The sequence below is a fragment of the Ranitomeya imitator genome, chromosome 2 (assembly GCF_032444005.1).
Source record: "Ranitomeya imitator isolate aRanImi1 chromosome 2, aRanImi1.pri, whole genome shotgun sequence".
Taxonomy (NCBI): Eukaryota; Metazoa; Chordata; class Amphibia; order Anura; family Dendrobatidae; genus Ranitomeya; species Ranitomeya imitator.
Window position 1 is genome coordinate 523919466 of NC_091283.1, and position 25593 is coordinate 523945058.

Genomic DNA, 25593 nt, shown 5'->3' on the forward strand with positions numbered 1-25593 from the left:
CTAGTTAGAATGTGGCCAGAAGTATCCAAATCACATACTTGTGCTGTCATGACCGTCCACTCTGGCCACCGGCAAGGGAGAATCCTGAAAGTGTGCAGTGCTTGCGCTGTGAGAATTCAGAAGCCTGCAGTCACATAGAATGACTGCAGACTTTCATCTCAAACCTGGACGCACCATTTTGTGCCATTTTGGTTGGTGGTGTGCCTCGGGATTTTTTAAGTATAAAAAGTGTGCCGCGGCTCAAAAAAGGTTGAAAATCACTGCTCTAGTCAATGTAGAAAATGAGGCCAAAAATAAACAATTATTCTCATAAGCATGCCATTTAAGACTTTCACATTTTGACAAGTTACCATCAAGAAGTCTAGAAATGTATATTTAAAAGGTATAAAGCGTAAAGATGAAATAACTCAGAATTAGGCCAGGATCACACACAGCGAGATATGGCCGAGTCTCGCAGGTTAAATCCAAGCTCTGGCACCGGCACTCCAAAGCGGAGCGTGCCGCCGCATAGCAATACATAGAGCCGCACGCTCCGCTCCGGAGTGCCGGTGCCAGAGCTTGGTGTTAACCTGCGAGGCTCGGCCTTATTTCGCTGCAGTGTGACTCCGACCTAATAGGTCACACTCCAATTTAGATTAATATTAGTCTAATTGCAGAAAATTGGACAAAAATCAGTAGGGACCCATGATGCAGCTGCCGCACATGTCGACAGCCACGCTCACCAGCAGAGATGAGTGTGCACACACGTTGATGGTAACACTGCGTTACCTGCAATCTTGTGATCTCACTCACCACCATTGTGAGGTTGGTCTTCAGCCACACGCAGCAGCAACACAGGAATGTATAGGAAAAACATACACGTGTAGGAAAGAAATATACATACTTTTACAAAAATAGAGCTAGAAAGCAGCATACAAGATAACTTACATGAATATACCCTAAATTACAGAAGCAGTGTATGATGCCATTGTAAGGGTGCAATTATGTGTTGCGTAGTCCGCAATAAACTACATTTAAACTGGGGCTTCATATGTCACGCAACAGATTCTCTGTGCAACTTGCTGCTACACGACCAATTTGGAGCTGTGATTTTGCTGTAAAAAATAATAAAAAACCCAAAAACAGCCAAGCTGCAGAAAAGTCGTAACTTCCAGAAATTCCAACGTGTTTGGAAACACTTGCGACTGTCGCAGGTTCAGCATGGCATTATCATTACATCCAATGTTGCAATTTCAGTGTAGCCTTAGCTTTACAGTAAATTGCCAAGGTTTTGTGATACATTTTCTTTTTCCAAAGAACTTTATTGTTGTGATACATTTTCAACTGTGAGGATTTTACAGTTGAAACTTGTTATTTTAGACGTTCTTTCTGTAAAAATAACAGCAATGCAATTTTATTAGAACCTTTTGTGCTGTTTACAATCACGATTTGAGAGCATATTATACTGTATATTATATATTTATGTATACATACACTGCTCAAAAAAATAAAGGGAACACTAAAATCCCACATCCTAGATATCACTGAATGAAATATTCCAGTTGTAAATCTTTATTCATTACATAGTGGAATGTGTTGAGAACAATGAAACTCAAAAATGATCAATGTAAATCACAACTAATATCCCACGGAGGTCTGGAGTTGGAATGATGCTCATAATCAAAGTGCAAAATGAAGTTACAGGCTGATCCAACTTCAGTGGAAATGCCTCAAGACAAGGAAATGATGCTCAGTAATGTGTGTGGCCTCCACGAGACTGTATGATCTCCCTACAACGCCTGGGCATGCTCCTGATGAGGAAGCAGATGGTCTCCTGAGGGATCTCCTCCCAGACCTGGACTAAAGCATCTGCCAACTCCAGAACAGTCTGTGGTACAACGTGACGTTGGTGGATGGTGCGAGACATGATGTCCCAGATGTGTTCAATCGGATTCAGGTCTGGGGAACGGGCGGGCCAGTCCATAGCTTCAATGCCTTTATCTTTCAGGAACTGGTGACACACTCCAGCCACATGAGGTCTGGCATTGTTCTGCATTAGGATGAACCCAGGGCCAACTGCACCAGTATACCGTCTCACAAGTGGCCTGAGGATCTCATCTTGGTACCTAATGGCAGTCAGGCTACCTCTGGTGAGCACATGGAGGGCTGTGCAGCCCTTCATGGAAATACCACCCTACACCATTACTGACCCACTGCCAAACCGGTCATGCTGAAGGATGTTGCAGGCAGATCACTCTCCACGGCGTCTCCAGAATCTGTCACGTCTGTCACGTGCTCAGTGTGAACCTGCTTTCATCTGTGTAGAGCACAGGGTGCCAGTGGCGAATTTGCCAATCCTGGTGTTCTGTGGCAAATGCCAAGCATCCTGCACGGTGTTGGGCTGTGAGTACAACCCCCATCTGTGGACATCGGGCACTCAGACCATCCTCATGGAGTTGGTTTCTAACCGTTTGTGCAGACACATGCACATTTGTGGCCTGCTGGAGGTCATTTTGTAGAGCTCTGGCAGTGCTCCTCCTGTTCTTCCTTGCACAAAGGCTCAGGTAGCGGTCCTGCTGCTGGATTATTGCCCTCTTACAGCCCCCTCCACGTCTCCTGGTGTACTGGCCTGTCTCCTGATAGCGCATCCAGCCTCTGGACACTATGCTGACAGACACAGTAAACCTTCTTGCCACAGCTCGCATCGATGTGCCATCCTGGATGAGCTGCACTACCTGAGCCACTTGTGTGGGTTGTAGAGTCCGTCTCATGCTACCATGAGTGTGAAAGCACAATCAACATTCAAAAGTGACCAAAACATCAGCCAGAAAGCATTGGTAGTGAGATGTGGTCTGTGGTCCTCACCTGCAGAACCACTCCTTTATTGAGTGTGTCTTGATAATTGCCAATAATTTCCATCTGTTGTCTATTCCATTTGCATAACAGCATGTGAAATTGATTGTCAAACAGTGTTGCTTCCCAAGCGGACAGTTTGATTTCACAGAAGTTTGATTTACTTGGAGTTATATTCTGTTGTTTAAGTGTTCCCTTTATTTTTTGAGCAGAGTATTATGTGTGTGTGTGTATATATATATATATATATATATATATATATATATACATATATATATACAGACAGACAGATGCTTCTCACAAAATTAGAATATCGTCAAAAAGTTAATTTATATCAGTTCTTCAATACAAAAAGTGAAACTCATTATATGGAGTCATTACAGAGAGTGATCTATTTCACTTGTTTAGTTCTGTTAATGTTGATGCTTATGGCTTACAGTCAATGAAAACCCAAAAGTCATTAACTCAGTAAATTAGAATAATTAACAAAAAACACCTGCAAAGGCTTCCTAAGCATTTAAAAAGGTCCCTTAGTCTGTTTCAGTAGGCTCCACAATCATGGGGATGTCCAGAAGGCAGTCACTGACACACTCCACAAGAAGGGTAAGCCACAAAAGATCATTGCTAAAGAAGCTGGCTGTTCACAGAGTGCTGCAGCCAAGCATATTAATGGAAAGTGGAGTGGAAGGAAAAAGTGTGATAGAAAAAGGTGCACAAGGGTCGAGCTAGCATGGGGGCCCGCTCATTGAGGTAATGAATATTCACCTCTCTCCACTCGCATAGGCTTGGCGAGAGGTGAATACTCATTCCCTTAAGGAGCGGGGACACGTGATTGCCCAACCGCAGGAGCTGCTGGCACCAGAACGAGAGGGAGGGCAGGGAAGGTAAGTAGGATTTTTTTAATGCTTTTCTCATGGGGACCATGCATGCAAGGATGGTAATAAGGAGCCATTCAGGCAAGGATGGGAATAAGGAGCCATGCAGACAAGGATGGGAATAAGGAGCCATGCAGACAAGGATGGGAACAAGGAGCCATGCAGACAAGGAAGGGAATAAGGAGTCTTGCAGACAAGGATGTGAACAGGGAGCAATGCATACAAGGATGGGGATAAGGAGCCATGCATACAAGGATGGGGATAAGGAGCCATGCAGACAAAAATGGGAATAAGGAGCCATGCGGACAAAAATGGAAATAAGGAGCCATGCAGACAAGGATTGAAATAAGGAGCCATGCATACAAGGTTGGGAATAATGAGTCATGCATATAAAAATGGGAATAAGGAGCCATGCATACAAAAATGGGGATGAGGAGCCATGCATATCAGGATGGGGATTAGGGGACAATGCATACCCGGCTTATACTCAAGTCAATAAGTTTTCCCAGTTTTTCGTGGTAAAATTAGGTGCCTCGGCTTATACACAAGTATATACAGTATGTATGTATTAGCAATACGTTTATATACTACTACTTTTTGTCCCCTGGTATTCATTGTAAAAAAAATCCGTATACACAAGATAATCGTTCAATAGTATCATTTTGAACGGCGGGTAGATTACCTCCAACGACCTGGATGAACAGTAGAAAACATTTCAAATGTTCATATAGTGCACAAGTATATTTTCCTGTATTGTGGCCAATGTTTTAATAGTTCTTTTGTATTTTTTTCTAATAGCAGTAAATCATGATAGAACTTGTTTCCATAACAGTTCAGCCATTTCTTTGGATTTCACTGTACGTGGAGGTTGAACACAATCTAAGGAGAAACCAGAAAGTTTGGATGCCAGCTCCAAAACCCTGAGGAATGATTTGGGAGTCGTCAGATGCACACGAACTGGTCCAATGCTGCCTTTAAAGCGGAAGGATTTGTATACTGGGAAATGTTCCTGAAGGGTTTGATCCAACTGTGGGGAGAATAAATACAAGTAAAATACAAAAAATAACACTAAAGAAACGTAAAAGAAAACACTTATAATGGCTTCTCTTGTTTTTACAGTTAGAAGAGAAAGAAGTCAGAGGATTTTGTCCAATTCTTATAGATATTGGAAGAATCTTCTTTTACCCCAAAATCTTGTTCCTTGTATGAGAATCTCACTGATTTACTGAAAAATACATTTTATTATTTTGGTAAAGTCCTGTATGTCCGTCATACAGTCTCAGATTTACTACTCCACCCCTGAATTTTCCTAGGAGTTACCTTGCTGCTGAACTCATAACCATTCTCATTGTATCCCTCTTTTCTTGGTTTCAAGCTGTAAATAAGTTATGATAGTTAAAACAATTAAAGTATTTTCTGTGCACTTGGTTTATGGCAGCGGTACTGGGCTAGTTTTTGCATGGTTGTTTTTTTTAAAGAACAACTAAGGCTTCTTTCACACTAGCGTCGGAATCTCCCCGTCGCAATGCGTCGGGGAGAGATTCCGACGCTAGCGTTTAGCGCATTGCACAATGGAGGCAGCGGATGCATTTCTCCGGCGCATCCGTTGCCCCATTGTAAGGTGTGGGGAGGTGGGGGCGGAGTTCCGGCCGCGCATGCGCGGTCGGAAAAAGCGGTCCGTCAGGAGCAAAAAACGTTACATGTAGCGTTTTTTGCTCCCCACGGTCCGCAGAAGCACGACGCATCCGTCGCTCGACGGATGCGACGTGTGGCAATCCGTCGCAAATGAGTCGTCAATACAAGTCTATGGGGAAAAAACGCATCCTGCAAGCACTTTTGCAGGATGCGTTTTTTCTGCAAAACTACGCATTGTGACGGATTGCAGAAAACGCTAGTGTGAAAGTAGCCTTAATGAACTTTTTTTTGTAAATGGCACTTTAAAATTACAGTACGTCAACATTTAACATGCACTGTTAATCTTTTCTCTTCTGTTCAGAACTTCTTCATGTCTTGACTTAAAATTTCAGTGAAGAATAAGGAAAAATAAGTCAAGAGGAAATGGAGAAAAGCTCAAAAATAGGGATTTTTGTGTTACTCCGTAAAATCCTTTTCTCCGAGACGCTCATTGGGGGACACAGGACTGTGGGTGTATGCTTCTGCCGCCAGGAGGCTGACACCAAGTAAACATAAAAAAAGTTTAGCTCCTCCTCCGTCGTATACACCCTGACACTGGCTACTAGAGAATCCAGTTTGGTGCAAAAGCAGTAGGAGAACGAGAAATAATATAACAGCATAAATATAGAAAACTCATGTCTAGAAAAGACCTACTGACTGATAAATTCAGACACAACAAAAGCAGCCATCAGGCTACCAGGGAGGGAGCTGTGTCCCCCAATGAGCGTCTCAGAGAAAAGGATTTTACGGTGAGTAACACAAAAATCCCTATTTCTCCTTCGCCTCATTGGGGGACACAGGACTGTGAGATGTCCTAAAGCAGTCCCTAGGTGGGGAATTAACCCACCGGTTATAAATATCCAGGCAGCTGTTGTTATAAGTGCGTTACCGCCGCCTGAAGAGTCCTTCTACCCAGACATGCATCTGCAGAGATCTGGGAGTGGACATTATAATGTTTGGCAAAGGTATGCAAACTAGACCAGGTCGCAGCTCTGCAAACCTGTTCTGCTGAGGCCTGGTGCCGAATTGCCCAGGAAGCCCCCACTGCTCTAGTGGTGTGGGCTTTGATTCCAGCCAGAACCATCGTGCCCTTGGCGCGGTAGGCTTCCTGAATAGCTGAACGTATCCACCTGGCCAAGGTAAATTTCGAGGCCGCGAATCCCTTCCTGCGACCCTCTGGGAGGACAAACAGAGCATCCGTCTGTCGAAAAGGGGCTGTTCGAGAAATGTACCTCCTCAGCGCTCTCACTAGGTCCAACGTATGGAGGGCTTTTTCCACACGGTGCTTTGGTGCCGGACAAAAAGAGTGAAGAACCATATCCTCATTAATGTGGAACGAGGAAACAACCTTCGGCAAAAAGGAGGGCGCTGGTCTGAGCACCACCTTATCCTGATGGAACCGTAAAAAAGGAGCACGACAGGAAAGGGCTGCCAGCTCTGATACCTGCCTTATGGAAGTTATGGCCACTAAGAATACGACTTTCCAATAAAGGAAAGTTAAAGAAATATCCTGAAGAGGTTCGAAGGGAACCTCCTGTAAAGCCCTTAAGACCAAATTAAGGTCCCAAGCTTCCAAAGAAGCTTTATAAGGAGGGACCTAAGGAGGGACCTTATGAGTGACTCCCTGAAAAAAGGTCCTTACCTGTAGGTTAGAAGCAATCCTGTGCTGAAAAAGGACCGACAAGGCTGAAACCTACCTTTTAAGAGTACTTGGAGCCAGCCCTGAATCTAGGCCTGCCTGGAGAAAGGCAAGAATATTTGGAACGGGAAAACGCAGAGGAGGCAATCCGCGCCCTCTGCACCATGAAAGAAAAACCTTCCAAGTGTGATAATAAATCGAGCCGAAACGGTTTTTCGTGCACTGATCATGGTATCAGCCACCTCTCGGGAAAAACTGGCCTGAGTTAAAACCCAAGATTCAACGGCCAGGCTGTCAAACACAGGACCCCTGAGTTCTGGTGGTAAATCGGCCCTTGAGATAGAAGATCTGGACGGTCGGGGAGCCGCCATGGGACTCTGGTGAGAAGCTGTACTAGGTCCGCGTACCACGACCGTCGCGGCCAATCCGGGGCGACCAGAATAGCTGGCACTCTCTCTGACTTGATTTTCTTTCAAGAGCAGTGCCAGAGGGGGAAACAGATATGAGAGATGAAACTGGTTCCAAGTCAGAACTAGTGCATCCACAGCGATTGCCTGTGGATCTCGGTACTGGGCGACAAATCTGGGAACCTTGGCATTCCTCCCGGATGCCATTAGATCCACGTCCGGAGTCCCCCATTGAAGTCATATTTGCTGAAAAACCTTGGGATGGAGAGACCATTCCCTGGACGCTAGGCCCTGCCGACTGAGGAAGTCCGCCGCCAAGTTCTCCTCGCCTGGAATGTGGACTGCCGAAATCACCGAGTGATTCTTTTCGGCCCAGTTCAGAATTTGCTTTACTTCCTGCATGGCTGCCTTGCTGCGGGTGCCCCCCTTGATGATTTATGTATGCCACGGCTGTGGCATTGTGATTGAATCTGGATAGGGCGACCCGCCAGAAGATGATGGAAATACTGCAAAGCCAGCCGAACTGCCTGAATCTCCAAGAGATTGATCGGAAGCTCTGACTCCCGGGAAGACCAGTGCCCCTGAGCAGTGTGATGAAAAAACACTGCTCCTCAACCTAGGAGACTGGCATACATTGTAACCACTAGACAATTGGTTGGTGGAAAGGGTTTCCCCTTTAGTAGGGACGGACTGTTTAACCACCATGAAAGATTCTGCCTGACCTGGGGGGACAACCAGAACCTGAGGTTGAGGGAGAGTGGACTCTTGTCCCATGCTGCCAAGAGTGCATGCTGGAGAGGTCAAAGATGAAGCTGTGCAAATGGCACTGCTTCTATTGTTGCAACCATCCTTCCTAAGACCCTCATGCCGCACCGGATTGTATGAAAGTACGGCTGCCGAAGGTACCTCACCTCTCGCCGAAGGGCTAGGACCTTGTCCTGGGGCAGGATAGACAGAGCTTGAGAGGTGTCGAAAATTATCCCTAGAAAGGAGATTCTCTGAGATGGTACTAGGGATGACTTCTTTAAGTTCACTAGCCAACCCAGACGAGAAAGAGTGTCTAGAGAAATGCTGACATTCTCCTCGCAGGCCTGAAGGGTCGGCCCTTTGATGAGAAGATCGTCTAAATATGGCAAAACTACAATGCCTCGGGAGAGTAGAATGGATACTACAGTTGACATGACCTTTGTGAACACCCTGGGGGCGGAGGCCAGCCCGAAGGGTAAAGCCGTGAAGTGGAAGTGTAAGTTGTTTATGGCAAACCGGAGAAATCTTTGGTGAGGAGGAAATATGGGAATAGGCAGGTAAGCATCCTGAATATCTATTGAGGCTAAGAACTCCCCTTTTCCATTGCCGCAGTGACTGACCGGAGAGATTCCATCTGAAAATGACGAATTTTGACAAACCTGTTTAAGCGTTTGAGATCTAGAATGGGCCTCACTGAACCGTCTTTTTTGGGTACCATAAACAGGTTGGAATAGAACCCCTGAAATCTCTCCTCCCTTGGAACAGGAGAGATGACCCCGCGGAGATGAAGGGACTCTATAGAATCGAGTAGGGCTTGACACCGGGACTCGGACTTGGGAAGACGGGATGGGAAGAACCGGCGTGGAGGTTGACAAACCAGCTCTATCTTGTACCCTGAGGACACGAGCTCTCCTACCCACTTGTCGTGAATTGAATGGAGCCAGGCCTGGCGAAACAAAAGTAGATGCCCGCCTACTCTGTTGGCGGCAATCCGAGGATGCCTCCAGTCATTTGGTTGTAAACCTTTGAGCCCTGGATCCCCTGGATCTAGGTGGCTGGGAGCGCATTCTTCCCCTCGGGTTGGTTCTATAGGAGATCCGATTGTCTCGATCCGGATTGGGTCGAACCTGCGCAGCGGAACCGGACGCTGGGGTCCATCTACTACTACGAAAGGGTCTAAAACGGGCCTGGAACTGGCGACGAAAAGGCTGCCTAATCCTCTGATGAGGGAGAAAATTGCTTTTCCCTCCTGTGGTATCAGAGATAAGCTGATCCAGCTTCTCTCCGAATAAGCGACCCCCCTGATATGGAAGAGTTGTAAGAGATTTTTTGGAGGTAGAGTCTGCCCGCCATGTTCTTAACCAGCGCCCTTCTAATGGCAATTGCATTTGCCGCAGCAGAAGCAGCACAGTCTGCTGCATCTAGGGTTGCATTAATCAAATAGCTCCCAGCAAGGGATATCTGACTTGACATTTCTGTCAACTCTGCTGGCAAGTCCCTCTCTTGAAGTGCCTTTGTCAAAGTTTCTGACCAAGACATCATGGCCTTAGCAACCCAAGTTGCCGCAAAAGAGGGAAAAAGGGCTGAACTTGAAGCCTCAAAAACGGAACGAGCCAAACTTTCTATAAGACGATCAATGGGATCCTTAATAGAAGAGCCGTTGGGAAGGGATAACAGAGTATTAGAGGCTAAGCGGGATACCGCCGGATCTACGGAAGGAGATTCTGCCCATTTACTACATAGCTCAGAAGAAAAAGGATAGCTCGCCTTCAAGGCCCTCTGCCCTAAAAAACGTCTGTCCGGGTGCTCCCGGTTTCGCTGAACCAGGTCCTCAAACTCGGGGTGAGAGGAAAACACTTTATGAGACAGTTTGGCCCGCTTAAATGAAACCTTGTGATCCGAGGGTAAAACGGGTTCGTCTTCTATTCCCAGGGTCTGATTGACGGCCTGGATCAGGCTATCTACTGACTCCTGAAACCCAGGAGACTCTAAATTAAGGGCCCCCTCTGAATCATAGTCTGACCCGAGTTCCCCGCTTTCTGCTGGGGAGGGTGAGCGAGAGACAGAACTCCAGGAGGCAGATGCACCCGATGGCTCGGGAGACGCAGTGAGATTTCGCTTTCCCCGCGTCTGCCTAGTGTGAGTGCGGCCCCTGCAGGCCGGAGGCTCCTGAGAACCAGAGGCTCTCTCCAAGATAGATGAACTGCTGTCCCTGACTCCACCCGGGGTCTGAAGGGACTCGATTGCCTTAGTTAGGGATGCCATAGATTGCGATATTGACATGACCCATTCCGGTGGAACCACCCCAGACTCCGCCAGAGGGGCAGGAGTAACCGCCGGGGAGATTGCAGGGGAACTCACATGGGGGAGCTCCTGAACGTGTTCAGAGTCGCAGGCCTCGCAGAGACGATTGCTCTGGGCATGCGGGAAGGCAGCACGACAAGCTACACAAACGGTATATAGGACCGTGTGAGATTTGACCCTTCTAGGCATAGTGATCCGTAAATGCTATACCCAGGGCTTTAGACTGGGAAAAACACAATGCATCTGCTGTCAGGCTGGAGGGAGAAGCACTTACCCCAGTCCTGTGTCCCCACGCGTACAGTGTGGAACCGAACACCAAATGCTGAGCAAATTTGCCACCTTTATCCCCAGCAGTCCTCAGGGTGCGGACCCGCCATGATCTGATGCGGCCTGTAGTAGGCCGAAGCCGGGGCCTCGATTTTTCCCCAGCGAGGAGAGGGCGGATCCGGAAGTAGACGCCCGAGAGGGGGCGGGGCCTCACGGAAATCGGGCCTGATTGACCCGGAAGTGCATCCGGGATGCTAGGCTGGAGCCTGAAGCCTCCGGAAAGGCCACGGCGCCGGCCGCACTGTACCGCTGTGGTGCTGACAAGCGCCGGAAGAACCGCGCATGTATCAGGAGCCCCCCTTTCCTACCCTTCCCCCCTTTTTGCAAGCTGAACCCTGTGAGAGAAAAGGGTCAGCATGGAGTAAAAAGTCTAGCGGGGGGAGAGCAGAACATATGACGGTGCAGGAACCCTAGCTCCATTTCCTGCACTGGAATAAGGAGAGGGACCGTCCACCACTCCATCTTTCACCGCAGCAGAACAGAGGTGTAGAAATCAGGGGGGTCACACGGACATTTAAAGGCACCTGTACAGCCTATGGTCTTAAATACCTCAGGGTGGTCAGGGCCAAGTCCGGTGTGCAATGCCACGTCGCGGGAAAGGATACGTGGAGAATACTCGCACGTGCTTGCCCGCTGCTGGTTTGGGGAGATCGGACCCTCAAAAGGGTCCGTCGTCCCCTCAATCCATATGATGTAGATGTAGAGATGAAAAAGGGTCCAAAGGATCCGGGACCCAGAGGTGTGCCTCCTTCAGACACTAAGCAAGAACTGGATTCTCTGGTAGCCAGTGTCAGGGTGTATACGACGGAGGAGGAGCTAAACTTTTTTTATGTTTACTTAGTGTCAGCCTCCTGGCGGCAGAAGCATACACCCACTGTCCTGTGTCCCCCCAATGAGGCGAAGGAGAAGAAGAGTGAGGAAAAAAAATAGAAACTAGTCAGGGTAGTAAGGAGACGAAAGTGAAAGGACTTTTGAAAAAGAAGAGAAAAGTCAGGAGCAGAAAGTGAAAGCAAGCAGAAGAAAGAGAAAAAAAAGAGCAGATAGAGAAAGCTGACAAAACAAGGAAGAGAAAGTAGTCCGGATAAGAAAGTGAAATGAAACAGAAGAACAAAAGAGAAAGGAGATGAGAAAAGTGAAAGACAACAAGAAAGGAAAGCAAATGGAGACAAGAGAAAAGTGAAAGGAAAAAAGTGAAAAGGAACAAAAATAAAAAGAGAAAGCAGACAAGATAAGAGGTAATAAAAGAAAGAATCAGAAAAAGGAAGGCATACATAAGGAGATGAAAGAAAAGAGGATCAAGCAGTACAGTGAAAAAGGAGTAAACAAATTGAAGGAAAGGCAGAAAAGAGAAGAAAGAGAAAGGGGAAGAAAAAAAAGAGTCCAGAGAAGAGAGGGGAAAGAATCCGGTGAACAAAGGAGAGGGAAAATATAAAAGATAAACGAATCTGAAGAAGATAGAAACTGTCATAGCAGAAAGTCAGGACAAAAAAAAGAGAAAACGGATAAAAGAGAAATAAGAAGGGGGTCAGTTAAACTAAGACAGATGGAGTAGTGTTTCTGCCATTGGGCAAAAAGAAACAGTTCAAATAAATGTGGCTGCTTCTCACCAGTACTGAACACATTATGTGGAAATTCTGAGACAATTAAACACCGTAGGGGGTGTTTTTCTTAGGACTCGGCTCACCACTAGTTAGATATCTACAAGGAAAACTGGTATGTTCCAGTACAAGTACTGTATATGGATTCTCTTAATACTACATACTTTAGCACAGGGCTCTCAAACTCAGCCGGGTAAATGGGCTGCACGTTGAAGAAATCTGAATATGAAGGGCTGCGTTGTTTGCCAGAGAAGATGACTTTTTTAGTGATACCATTATTTTTCTATATGACTTTTTGATCATAATTATTTTTTCCATTTTTGGCATGCTATTTATCATTTTTTAATGTTGTTTATTATATGGGTTATGGTACAGGTCTTTTTTAATTCAGTTTTTACAGTTTTACTTTTTTGTCTTCCAATCAGTCCCATAAAGTATTACTGTTTTGCAATCGGCGCCATCTTGTAGTAATGTCCCCATTTTATAGTAATGTCTCCATCCTGCTGTAATGTCCCAATCCTGGTCTCACCTTGTAGTAATGTCCCCATCCTGGTCCCATCTTGTAGTAATGTCCCTATCTTATAGTAATGTCTCCATCTTGCTGTAAAGTCACAATCCTGGTCCCGCCTTGTAGTAATGTCTTCATCATGTAGTAATGTCCCCATCATGGTCCCATCTTGTAGTAATGTCCCCATCCTAGTCCCATCTTATAGTAATGTCCCCATCCTGGTCCCATGTTGTAGTAATGTCCTCATCTTGTAGTGATGTCAAGTTGTAGTCAAGTCCCCATCAGTGACATAATGCACAGCTGCGACGGGGATGCAAACGTCACCTGCCGGCCTCTGATTGGCTGGTGGATGGTATTGCAGTGCAGAGAGCTGGTCTCTGTGTTGCAATACAGTTCAACTGAATGTGCATCCGAGGATGCACATTCAATTGAAAAGAAGTGCTGACATTGATGGCCCCTGAACTGGGCCGCGATCGTCTCAGGGGCCCTAGGGCCACAAAATGGAGCCTTTGGGGTCGCATGTTTGAAACTCCTGCTTTAGGAGGTCTTTCTGGCTTTATAAAACTAGATGAATAAACACAATGTATTTGTCAAACTTTTACAGATATGGAGATCAAAAGGCACAGCAGAAATGCATGTGTTGTATAAAGAAGCAAAAATGAGTGCAAGTCAAAGGACAAATTAAAAGAGGGATGAAAACTTTTTAGGACTAGAGATGAGGAAAAATATATATATACTGTCCTCCTACAGGCAGCTGGACCTGGGTTTTCTTCACATCCTGGGCACCTCTTGTGCTTGCAGATCCCACAACATCATGTGGTCTTGTAAGATCAAGAGGCACCCTGGGTACAAAAGTGGAAAGTAGGTTAAATCTTTTTGCTCAACTGCTCCATAGACACAACACTTGGTGTGATCAGTATTTTAACCAACATCAAGCTATTTTACTATAATTAGAAAGTGCAAATAGGGTCTAATCCAAGTAGGCGGGATTGGTAACATATAAGATGTGCTCACTAGCAACGAGCGAATGTACTCAAATAAAGGGTTATCCGAACGTGCTCGAATGCTACCCTAGTGACTTCGGCATGCTCAAATAATATGTTTGAGTCCCGGACCTTGCATGTCTGTTAGGTATTCCCTGCATGTGTTACAGTTGTTGAATAAGGCCAGTTTCACACGTCAGTGGCTCTGGTACGTGAGGTGACAGTTTCCTCACGTACCGGAGACACTGACTCACGTAGACACATTAAAATCAATGTGTCTCTGCACATGTCAGCGTGTTTTCACGGACCGTGTGTCCATTTGGAAAACACGGAGACATGTCAGTGTTCGTGGGAGCGCACGTATTACACGGACCCATTAAAGTCAATGAGTCCGTGTAAAACACGTACCGCACACGGCACGTGCAGGAGACAGCGCTACAGTAAGCGCTGTCCCCCCAGCGTGGTGCTGAAGCCGCCATTCATTTCTTCTCTCCAGCAGCGTTTGCTGGAAAGATATGAAAAATCTTTTTTTTTTTTTTTTTTGGTGTTTAAAACAAAGATCCCTGTCCCCAACCCCCTCCCACCCCCCGCTGTTAATAAAATACTTACCCGGCTCCCTCACTGCTTCTTCTCCTCGCCGCAGCTTCTCCTGTATGAGCGGTCACGTGGTGCCGCCCATTACAGTGATGAATATGCGGCTCCGAGGTGTCCCCCCAAAAAAAAAAAGATTTTTCATATCTTCTCTCCAGCGAACGCTGCTGGAGAGAAGAAATGAATAGCGGCTTCAGCACCAGATGCAGGGGGCAGCGCTTGACTGTAGCGCTGTCTCCTGCACGGTGCGTGTGGTACCCAGTCGGCACACGGGCGGCACACGGATGCCGCACGTGTGCCACACTGATGTGCCACGTGAGCACACGGACACGGATAATTCCGGTACCGATTTTTCCGGTACCGGAATTATCTGGACGTGTGAGACTGGCCTAACTGCGAGACATGCAGGCGCGGGGACAAGAACATATTATTCGAGCACGCCAAAGTCACTTGGTTAGCACCCGAGCATGCTCGGATAACAGCTTATCCGAGCACCTTCGCTCATCACTAATGCACACCTGATGTGGTTGTATGTGACAACCACTATACGGCATCTCATATCATCTGCTGCAGCATCCATTATGAATAAATGTGTCAGGATACCAAGAAAGAGGATTTTACGCTCAGGGATCAAAATTAGTTAATGGTTTATTGTCAACGCGTTTCAACATCAACTGACTCCTTCAGGACTACCAAATGCACACAGAACAATGAACTTACATACCGTACATTTGAATATATTACCAGTGGAATAGAAGACTTTTGTACAAACCCCTCAGCCAATTAACCAGCCAATAAAACCCTGGTTTTACATCTGCCGACATACAGAGAAATATGGCATAGTAGATTTCTTGAAATGGTAGAAAGGCCAACAGTGATGCTCAAGTGAAACTGAGAAATAACGCCCCGGTGTCACACGAGAAGACCTTCACTTTATTTGACAAGTCAGTACCGCCAAGCATTTTTTTTTTAAATACAGGACCTTAATGAGGCTGAGATATTATTTCTTTAATCATACCCCTCCCGGATCTCACATTTTTACCAGCGGACACAGACACCTCAATTTGCACCCGCATGTCTCCTATGAGCACACAGTACTAATAGAAAGGTTTCCCTACCTACTAGAGTCAGTGAGGTGACCTCTGGGATGAAAGATGGTATCATTATCCAGTGTGTATTTGGCTGTACCCATAATTCTATTTATTCAGGCAGCGGACCAACTAAATGGTCTACTTGGAGAACCGGTTAATTAGTTGCGAATGGCTGATACATTGGCAGATGGGTTTTATGCTTTGTATTAATGAGAGAGATTTTGAACCTTTGGATACAATGCTAATAAACAGACTGAAAAAAATAAAGCAAAATTTAACTTTTTTTCCTTGGTGATTCTGAATATACAAATATAAATGAAAGAAAACCCCTTTGATTGGAGATTTTTAGATAGAATCTCGTCAGCAGTGTTTCATTTATTAGCAGGAATACCATGTATAATGACTAGGGGACTTCATATGCCTCATTGTTATCCTGCCTGAAATGTGAAAGACATTACAGCCATTATAAAAATAGTCACCCAGCTTTCCCCGAATCCAGAAATGAAAACCAAATCACATGTAACAAAGCCTTTAGAAAAGCTGAGCACGTGAAGCATTGCAAGTAACCCAGTGGGAGCTGTTATGATACGAATATTGGCTGTCACCCAGCTTTCCCAGGAATGGATAGAACAAAGACTAATGTAAGCATCATAGTGTAATATAGTAGAATCTGAAACCATTCACTGAACGCTCAGATGGGTACTGCCCCTGCTTGTAATGATTACATCCAGAGAGCCAAAGGATGATGCAGGATGATTTTCTGTAGAAATTAGGTCGTGGAAAAAGGACAAAAAACAGCAGAAGAATATTTCTTGTAAGCCAGAAAATCCATCCTACGCTGAACAGCACTAACCGAAGCCAAGAAACATGACATTATGGGAGAATATTTTATGTCCAAGCATCAGTCTAAACCTAGTATAACAGTGCAAGTCTCAATGGGGTCCTCTATACTGTGCAAGGGCCTGAATCAAAATCAGCCAGTGAAACCCTTGTTATAATACAAATGGCATGATAAAATATATCCAACGAGCAGAGGCGTTACACATTTTTCTTCTCTTCCAATAAAAAAAAAAATCAATTCAGACTAAAGATAGTCATACACAATAGTTAAATGTCAGCAGAATCCGTTGATTTGGGTTAAAATGCTCAACTAGCAAATATATATGAGCGTGCCTGAACGCTCCTTCGATCGCAGAAAAAAAAATTCACGTGTTAGTAATTATTAATTTTAGTTAACAAGAATTGCATTCCATTTCAGTTTTCCATCAATCCTTCATGAATTTTCAGACCCATGGATATATATTTTAAATTCTACTTCAAGTTTCAGATTTTTGTCTTGCGAGTGTCCCTCCTAGTAATAGAGGCTGGATGTGAAATCTGTGTATATACAGGATGCTGCTATCTCCATTAGCTATATATAAGCACAGCTTCTATCCTGCACGCAGTTCTTCTTTGTGCAGTTTACTCATTTTCTATAGTCTGTTTTATCTGCCGCTCCTCAGACTGTAGAAACTTCTCCCCACAGTGTGGATATCTGTGTACAACCCAGTCCCCCTTACATGTTATCTCCAACACAGAAGAGAGAGCTGAGATATTATCTGATGAATCTAACATTTCTGCAGCAATGGGGATAGATGCCCTATTAATAATCAGTATATTTTTATATATTATATTTTACTTAAAGTATTTTATTTATAGCATCCCCAGTCGCTCATTAATGTGTTCGTGCTACAAACACGTCAATTCGGGATTTTTAAAGGGAAAAGGCAAGTGCCATCCAAAGTAAGACACGTAACAGTATACATACTTCTACTGCCATACTGTAGATGGTAGGAACATATTACCAGAGAAAAAGAAACCTGGAAATACAAAGCAGCAAGAGCCCATTGTTCTTACAATGTGTGTAATAAGTCAGAATTCAAACACGGTGGAAACGTTTATTTTTGTCAGACATATATAGGGGAAAATTTTGATGTCCAGCCATTAAGTCATTATAGCTTGAAAGGTATATTTATTCCTAGTGTTTGCCAATAAATGATTGCAGAAATAATTTTGAATACTGTACAATCTAGCATGGTTTGGACCATTAAATTGCTAAAAAAAAAGGGAAATCCAGATAAGATTGCTAAAAAGTAACTTTTATTCCAAATACGGTAGATAAAAATCATTTTGACTAACATATTCAGTCCAGCACTGCATTACAATTCTGGGACAAGATGAACGCGTTTCGACTTGCGTCTTATTCATAATAAGGTCCCTAACTGCAAAGTCTGCAGTCACTCTATGTTACTGCAGGCTTGTGAATCCTCACATCATGCGAGGTCTCTCCGATGCTGTGAGCAGCAGTCGTGTGACCGCAAGTAAGCGATATGCATAATCCAAGCCACATTCAGACTAGACGTGCGCAGCCTCAATCAACGCAATTGTATTGAGCAAGGCCCGAAACAGTCTAGTCGGAAAGTGGCCACATGACCCCCCGCACAAGTCACAGCGTGCAATGACTTATAGTTTAAGACCGGACAACCCCATTAATGACCACAATTAGCCAGTTTAAATCCCGTATTTCAGACACTGCAGCAGCAAAATGGTAATTTTTTTTTTTTAAACAAAGCCTATTTAGTGCAAAGGTGAACATAGTCTTGATGCAAAGGAGGCCCTGGAATATTTAGGCACATGGACACCATAGAAAAATATACCGTGCGATGCAGTAGTGTGCCCATTCTAGCAGACTCCATGTGGTATTGTATTACATGGATAGATTGTTCTGAATCGCCAACACATATTACATTTTTCCTGCAGGAGCTAAAAATAAGGAAATACACTGCTCAAAAAAAATAAAGGGAACACTAAAATCCCACATCCTAGATATAACTGAATGAAATATTCCAGTTGTAAATCTTTATTCATTACATAGTGAAATGTGTTGAGAACAGTAAAACCTAAAAATGATCAACGTAAATCAACTAATATCCCACGGAGGTCTGGAGTTGGAATTCCAATGCTCAAAATCAAAGTGGAAAATTAAGTTACAGGCTAATACAACTTCAGTGGAAATGCCTCAAGACAAGGAAATGATGCTCAGTAGTGTGTGTGGCCTCCATGTGCCTGTAGGATCTCCCTACAATGCCTGGGTATACTCCTGATGAGGCGGCGGATGGTCTCCTGAAGGATCTCCTCCCAGACCTGGACTAAAGCATCCGTCAACTCCTGGACAGTTTGTGGTGCAATGTGACATTGGTGGATGGTGCGAGACATGACATGTTCAATCGGATTCAGGTCTGGGGAACGGGCGGGGTAGTCCATAGCTTCAATGCCTTCATCTTGCAGGAACTGCTGACACACTCCAGCCACATGAGGTGTGGCATTGTCCTGCTTTAGGAGGAACCCAGGGCCATCCGCACCAGCATATGGTCTCACAAGGGGTCTGAGGATCTCATCTCGGTACCTAATGGCAGTCAGGCTACCTCTGGCGAGCACATGGAGGGCTGTGCGGTCCTCCAAAGAAATTCCACCCCACACCATTACTGACCCACTGCCAAACCAGTCATGCTGAAGGATGTTGCAGGCAGCAGATCGCTCTCCACGGCGTCTCCAGACTCTGTCACATCTGTCACATGTGCTTAGTGTGAACCTGCTTTCATCTGTGAAGAGCACAGGGCACCAGTGGCGAATTTGCCAATCCTGGTGTTCTGTGGCAAATTCCAAGCTTCCTGCACGGTGTTGGGCTGTGAGCACAACCCCCATCTGTAGACGTCGGGCACTCAGACTATCCTCATGAAGGGGTGCGCGATAGCGGGACCTGGTGACCCCCCTCAATAAGGTATACTGCGGAGAAAATTGCCTTAATTTTTTCCACCTTTTTTTAGCTGTTTTTTTATATCGTCCATTATTTATATTTTTTGGCAAAAACTGCATGAGATCTATATTTTTGTGAGGTCACCTATTTATATCCTATTTGTTTTTAACCCCTTCATGACCCAGCCTATTTTGACCTTAATGACCTGGCCGTTTTTTGCAATTCTGACCAGTGTCCCTTTATGAGGTAATAACTCAGGAACGCTTCAACGGATCCTAGCGGTTCTGAGATTGTTTTTTCGTGACATATTGGGCTTCATGTTAGTGGTAAATTTAGGTCAATAAATTCTGCGTTTATTTGTGATAAAAACGGAAATTTGGCGAAAATTTTGAAAATTTCGCAATTTTCACATTTTGAATTTTTATTCTGTTAAACCAGAGAGTTATGTGACACAAAATAGTTAATAAATAACATTTCCCACATGTATACTTTACACCAGCACAATTTTGGAAACAACATTTTTTTTTGCTAGGAAGTTATAAGAGTTAAAATTTGACCAGCGATTTCTCATTTTTACAACGAAATTTACAAAACCATTTTTTTTAGGGACCACCTCACATTTGAAGTCAGTTTGAGGGGTCTATATGGATGAAAATACCCAAAAGTGACACCATTCTAAAAAATGCACCCCTCAAGGTGCTCAAAACCACATTCAAGAAGTTTTTTAACCCTTCAGGTGCTTCACAGCAGCAGAAGCAACATGGAAGGAAAAAATGAACATTTAACTTTTTAGTCACAAAAATTATCTTTTAGCAACATTTTTTTTATTTTCCCAATGGTACAAGGAGAAACTGAACCACGAAAGTTGTTGTCCAATTTGTCCTGAGTACGCTGATACCTCATATGTGGGGGTAAACCAATGTTTGGGCGCACGGCAGGGCTTGGAAGGGAAGGAGCGCCATTTGACTTTTTGAATGAAAAATTGGCTCCACTCTTTAGCGGACACCATGTCACGTTTGGAGAGCCCCCGTGTGCCTAAAAATTGGAGCTCCCCCACACGTGACCCCATTTTGGAAACTAGACGCCCCAAGGAACTTATCTAGATGCATAGTGAGAACTTTGAACCCCCGGGGGCTTCACAAATTGATCCGTAAAAATGAAAAAGTACTTTTTTTTCACAAAAAAATTCTTTTAGCCTCAATTTTTTTCATTTTCACATGGGCAACAGGATAAAATGGATCCTAAAATTTGTTGGGCAATTTCTCATGAGTACACCGATACCTCACATGTGGAGGTAAACCACTGTTTGGGCACATGGTAAGGTTCGGAAGGGAAGGAGCGCCATTTGACTCTTTGAATGAAAAATTATCTCCATCGTTAGCGGACACCATGTCGTGTTTGGAGAGCCCCCGTGTGCCTAAACATTGGAGCTCCCCCACAAATGACCCCATTTTGGAAACTAGACCCCCCAAGGAACTTATCTAGATGCATATTGAGCACTTTAAACCCTCAGGTGCTTCACAAATTGATCTGTAAAAATGAAAAAGTACTTTTTTTTTCACAAAAAAATTCTTTTCGCCTCAGTTTTTCATTTTCACATGGGCAATAGGATAAAATGAATCCTAAAATTTGTTGGGCAATTTCTCCCGAGTACGCCGATACCTCATATGTGGGGGTAAACCACTGTTTGGGCACACGGCAGGGCTCGGAAGGGAAGGCGCGCCATTTGACTTTTTGAATGGAAAATTAGCTCCAATTGTTAGCGGACACCATGTCGCGTTTAGAGAGCCCCTGTGTGCCTATGCATTGGAGCTCCCCCACAAGTGACCCCATTTTGGAAACTAGACCCCCCAAGGAACTTATCTAGATGCATATTGAGCACTTTAAACCCCCAGGTGCTTCACAGAAGTTTATAATGCAGAGCCATGAAAATAAAAAATAATTTTTCTTTCCTCAAAAATGATTTTTAGCCTGGAATTTCCTATTTTGCCAAGGGTAATAGGAGAAATTGGACCGCAAATGTTGTTGTCCAGTTTGTCCTGAGTACGCTGATACCCCATATGTGGGGGTAAACCACTGTTTGGGCGCACGGCAGGGCTCGGAAGGGAAGGCACGCCAATTGGCTTTTTAAATGGAAAATTAGCTCCAATCATTAGCGGACACCATGTCACGTTTGGAGAGCCCCTGTGTGCCTAAACATTGGAGATCCCCCACATATGACCCCATTTTGGAAACTAGACCCCCAAAGGAACTAATCTAGATGTGTGGTGAGGACTTTGAACTTCCAAGTGCTTCACAGAAGTTTATAACGCAGAGCCATGAAAATAAAATAAAAATTTTATTTTCTCTAAAATGATCTTTTAGCCTGCAATTTATTATTTTCCCAAGGGTAACAGGAGAAATTTGACCCCAAAAGTTGTTGTACAGTTTCTCCTGAGTACGCTGATACCCCATATGTGGGGGTAAACCACAGTTTGGGCACATGTCGGGGCTCGGAAGTCAAGTAGTGACATTTTGAAATGCAGACTTTGATGGAATGCTCTGCGGGCGTTACGTTGCGTTTGCAGAGCCCCTGATGTGGCTAAACAGTAGAAACCCCCCACAAGTGACCCCATTTTAGAAACTAGACCCCGAAAGGAACTTATCTAGATGTGAGGTGAGCACTTTGAACCCCCAAGTGCTTCACAGAAGTTTATAACACAGAGCAGTGAAAATAATAAATACGTTTTCTTTCCTCAAAAATAATTTTTTAGCCCAGAATTTTTTATTTTCCCAAGGGTTACAGGAGAAATTGGACCCCAAAAGTTGTTGTCCAGTTTCTCCTGAGTACGCTGATACCCCATATGTGGGGGTAAACCACTGTTTGGGCACACGTCGGGGCTCAGAAGGGAAGTAGTGACTTTTGAAATGCAGACTTTGATGGAATGGTCTGCGGGCGTCACGTTGCGTTTGCAGAGCCCCTGGTGTGCCTAAACAGTAGAAACCCCCCACAAGTGACCCCATTTTGGAAACTAGACCCCCCAAGGAACTTATCTAGATATGTGGTGAGCACTTTGAACCCCCAAGTGCTTCACAGACGTTTACAACGCAGAGCCGTGAAAATAAAAAATCATTTTTCTTTCCTCAAAAATGATGTTTTAGCAAGCAATTTTTTATTTTCTCAAGGGTAACAGGAGAAATTGGACCCCAGTAATTGTTGCCCAGTTTGTCCTGAGTACGCTGATACCCCATATGTGGGGGTAAACCACTGTTTGGGCACATGTCGGGGCTCGGAAGTCAAGTAGTGACGTTTTGAAATGCAGACTTTGATGGAATGGTCTGCGGGCGTCACGTTGCGTTTGCAGAGCCCCTGGTGTGCCTAAACAGTAGAAACCCCCCACAAGTGACCCCATTTTGGAAACTAGACCCCCCAAGGAACTTATCTAGATATGTGGTGAGCACTTTGAACCCCCAAGTGCTTCACAGACGTTTACAACGCAGAGCCGTGAAAATAAAAAATCATTTTACTTTCCTCAAAAATGATGTTTTAGCAAGCAATTTTTTATTTTCTCAAGGGTAACAGGAGAAATTGGACCCCAGTAATTGTTGCCCAGTTTGTCCTGAGTACACTGATACCCCATATGTGGGGGTAAACCACTGTTTGGGCACACGTCGGGGCTCGGAAGGGAAGGAGCACCATTTGACTTTTTGAATAAAAGATTGGCTGGAATCAATGGTGGCGCCATGTTGCGTTTGGAGACCCCCTGATGTGCCTAAACAGTGGAAACCCCTCAATTCTTACGCCAACACACCCCTAACCCTTATCCCAACTGTAGCCGTAACCCTAACCACAACCCTAACCGCAACACACCCCTAACCACAACCCTAACCCCAACACACCCCTAACCCTAACCACAACCCTAATTCCAACCCAACCCTAACCCTAAGGCTATGTACCCACGTTGCGGATTCGTGTGAGATTTTTCCGCACCATTTTTGAAAAATCCGCGGGTAAAAGGCACTGCGTTTTACCTGCGGATTTCACCTGCGGATTCCTATTGAGGAATAGGTGTAAAACGCTGCGGAATCCGCACAAAGAATTGACATGCTGCGGAAAATACAACGCAGCGTTTCCGTGCGGTATTTTCCGCACCATGGGCACAGCGGATTTGGTTTTCCATAGGTTTACATGGTACTGTAAACCTGATGGAACAATCCGCTGCGGATCCGCAGCCAAATCCGCACCGTGTGCACATAGCCTAATTCTAAAGGTATGTGCACACGCTTTGGAAAACGCTGCGGATCCGCAGCAGTTTCCCATGAGTTTACATTTCAATGTAAACCTATGGGAAACAAAAATCGCTGTACACATGCTGCGGAAAAACTGCACGGAAACGCAGCGGTTTACATTCCGCAGCATGTCACTTCTTTCTGCGGATTCCACAGCGGTTTTACAACTGCTCCAATAGAAAATCGCAGTTGTAAAACCGCAGTGAAATGCGCAGAAAAACCGCGGTAAATCTGCCATAAATCCGCAGCGGTTTAGCACTGCGGATTTATCAAATCCGCTGCAGAAAAATCCGCAGAGGACCAGAATACGTGTGCACATACCGAAACCCTAACCCTAACCCTAACCCTACCCCTAACCCTACCCCTACCCCTAACCCTACCCCTACCCCTAACCCTACCCCTAACCCTAACCCTAACCCTACCCCTAACCCTACCCCTAACCCTAACCCTAGTTCTAACTCCAACCTTAGTGAAAAAAAAAAAAATTCTTTATTTTATTATTGTCCCTATCTATGGGGGACAAATGGGGGGGGTCATTTACTGTTTTTTTATTTTGACCACTGTGATAGATTATATCACAGTGATCAAAATTCACATTGGAACGAATCTGCCGGCCGGCAGATTCGGCGGGCGCACTGCGCATGCGCCCGCCATTTTGGAACATGGCGGCGCTCGGGGAAGAAGACTGACGGACCCCGCCAGGATCGGTAAGTATAAGGGGGGGAGATCAGGGCACAGGGGGGGGAGATCAGGGCACGGGGGGGCGTCGGAGCACGGGGGGGGAGGGATCGGAGCATGGGGGAGAGTGATCGGTGTGCGGGCGGGTGGATCGGTGTGCAGGGGGGGGGGATCGGTGTGCAGGGGGGGTGGTTCGGAGCACGGGGGGGGATCGGAGTGCGGGGGGGTTTGATTGGAGCACGGGGGGGTGTGATTGGAGCACGGGGGAGCGGACAGGAGGACGGGGGAGCGGAGCACAGGACGGAGGGGAGCGGGCCACAGATCGGGGGGCTGGGGGGGCGATCGGAGGGGTGGGGTGGGGGCACATTAGTATTTCCAGCCATGGCCGATGATATTGCAGCATCGGCCATGGCTGGATTGTAATATTTCACCATTTTTTTAGGTGAAATATTACAAATCGCTCTGATTGGCAGTTTCACTTTCAACAGCCAATCAGAGCGATCGTAGCCACGAGGGGGTGAAGCCACCCCCCCTGGGCTAAACTACCACTCCCCCTGTCCCTGCAGATCGGGTGAAATGGGAGTTAACCCTTTCACCCGATCTGCAGGGACGCGATCTTTCTGTGACACAGCATATGCGTCACAGGTCGGATTGGCACCGACTTTCATGACGCATACGCTGTGTCACAGGTCGGGAAGGGGTTAAATATATATTTTTTTTTAATGTCCTGTTATAGTTCGCGTACTGATTAATTATTTTTATTTTTATTGTGCCACTTGTCACCACAAATAAAGGCTATTTTGATAAAATCTTCTGCGTGGGTACACTTTCTCTGCTGTTCATATTATAGTTGTGGTTGGTTCTCTATCTTCAGTGTTCAGTAACTATTTTTTCACAATACACCATTAGTGTTTCATTAATAATTATTTGCATATATATTAATATAGTTTATTGGAAATTTTTGGTGTATTTGTGTTTTTACAAGTATCCTCATGAAGTCGGTTTCTAACCTTTTGTGCAGACACATGCACATTTGTGGTCTGATGGAGGTCATTTTGCGGGGCTCTGGCAGTGCTCCTCCTGTTCCTCCTTGCAGAAAGGCTGAGGTAGCGGTCCTGCTGCTTGTTCGTTGCCCTCCTACAGACCCCTCCATGTCTCCTGGTGTACTGGCCTGTCTCCTGGTAGCGCCTCCAGCCTCTGGACACTATGCTGACAGACACAGCAAACCTTCTTGCCACAGCTTGCATTGATGTGCCATCCTGGATGAGCTGCAC

At 45.3% G+C, this 25593-nt stretch overlaps 1 protein-coding gene and 1 long non-coding RNA gene across 3 annotated transcripts in view; one reads left to right on the forward strand and one right to left on the reverse strand.

The window, feature by feature from the left end:
* The window catches only part of LOC138664828 (uncharacterized), a 617141-nt gene that overhangs the window by 357259 nt on the left and 234289 nt on the right, over positions 1-25593 (forward strand). The window lies entirely within an intron of this gene.
* The window catches only part of GHDC (GH3 domain containing), a 76749-nt gene continuing 54296 nt past the window's right edge, over positions 3141-25593 (reverse strand). Inside the window, exon 9 of one of the 2 annotated variants that reach the window (XM_069751806.1) lies at positions 3141-4734. In XM_069751806.1, coding sequence (XP_069607907.1) covers positions 4513-4734 — 222 coding nt within the window. In that variant the 3' untranslated portion in view covers positions 3141-4512. The remainder of the gene's footprint in view (positions 4735-25593) is intronic. The other variant, XM_069751805.1, reaches the window with a different exon arrangement.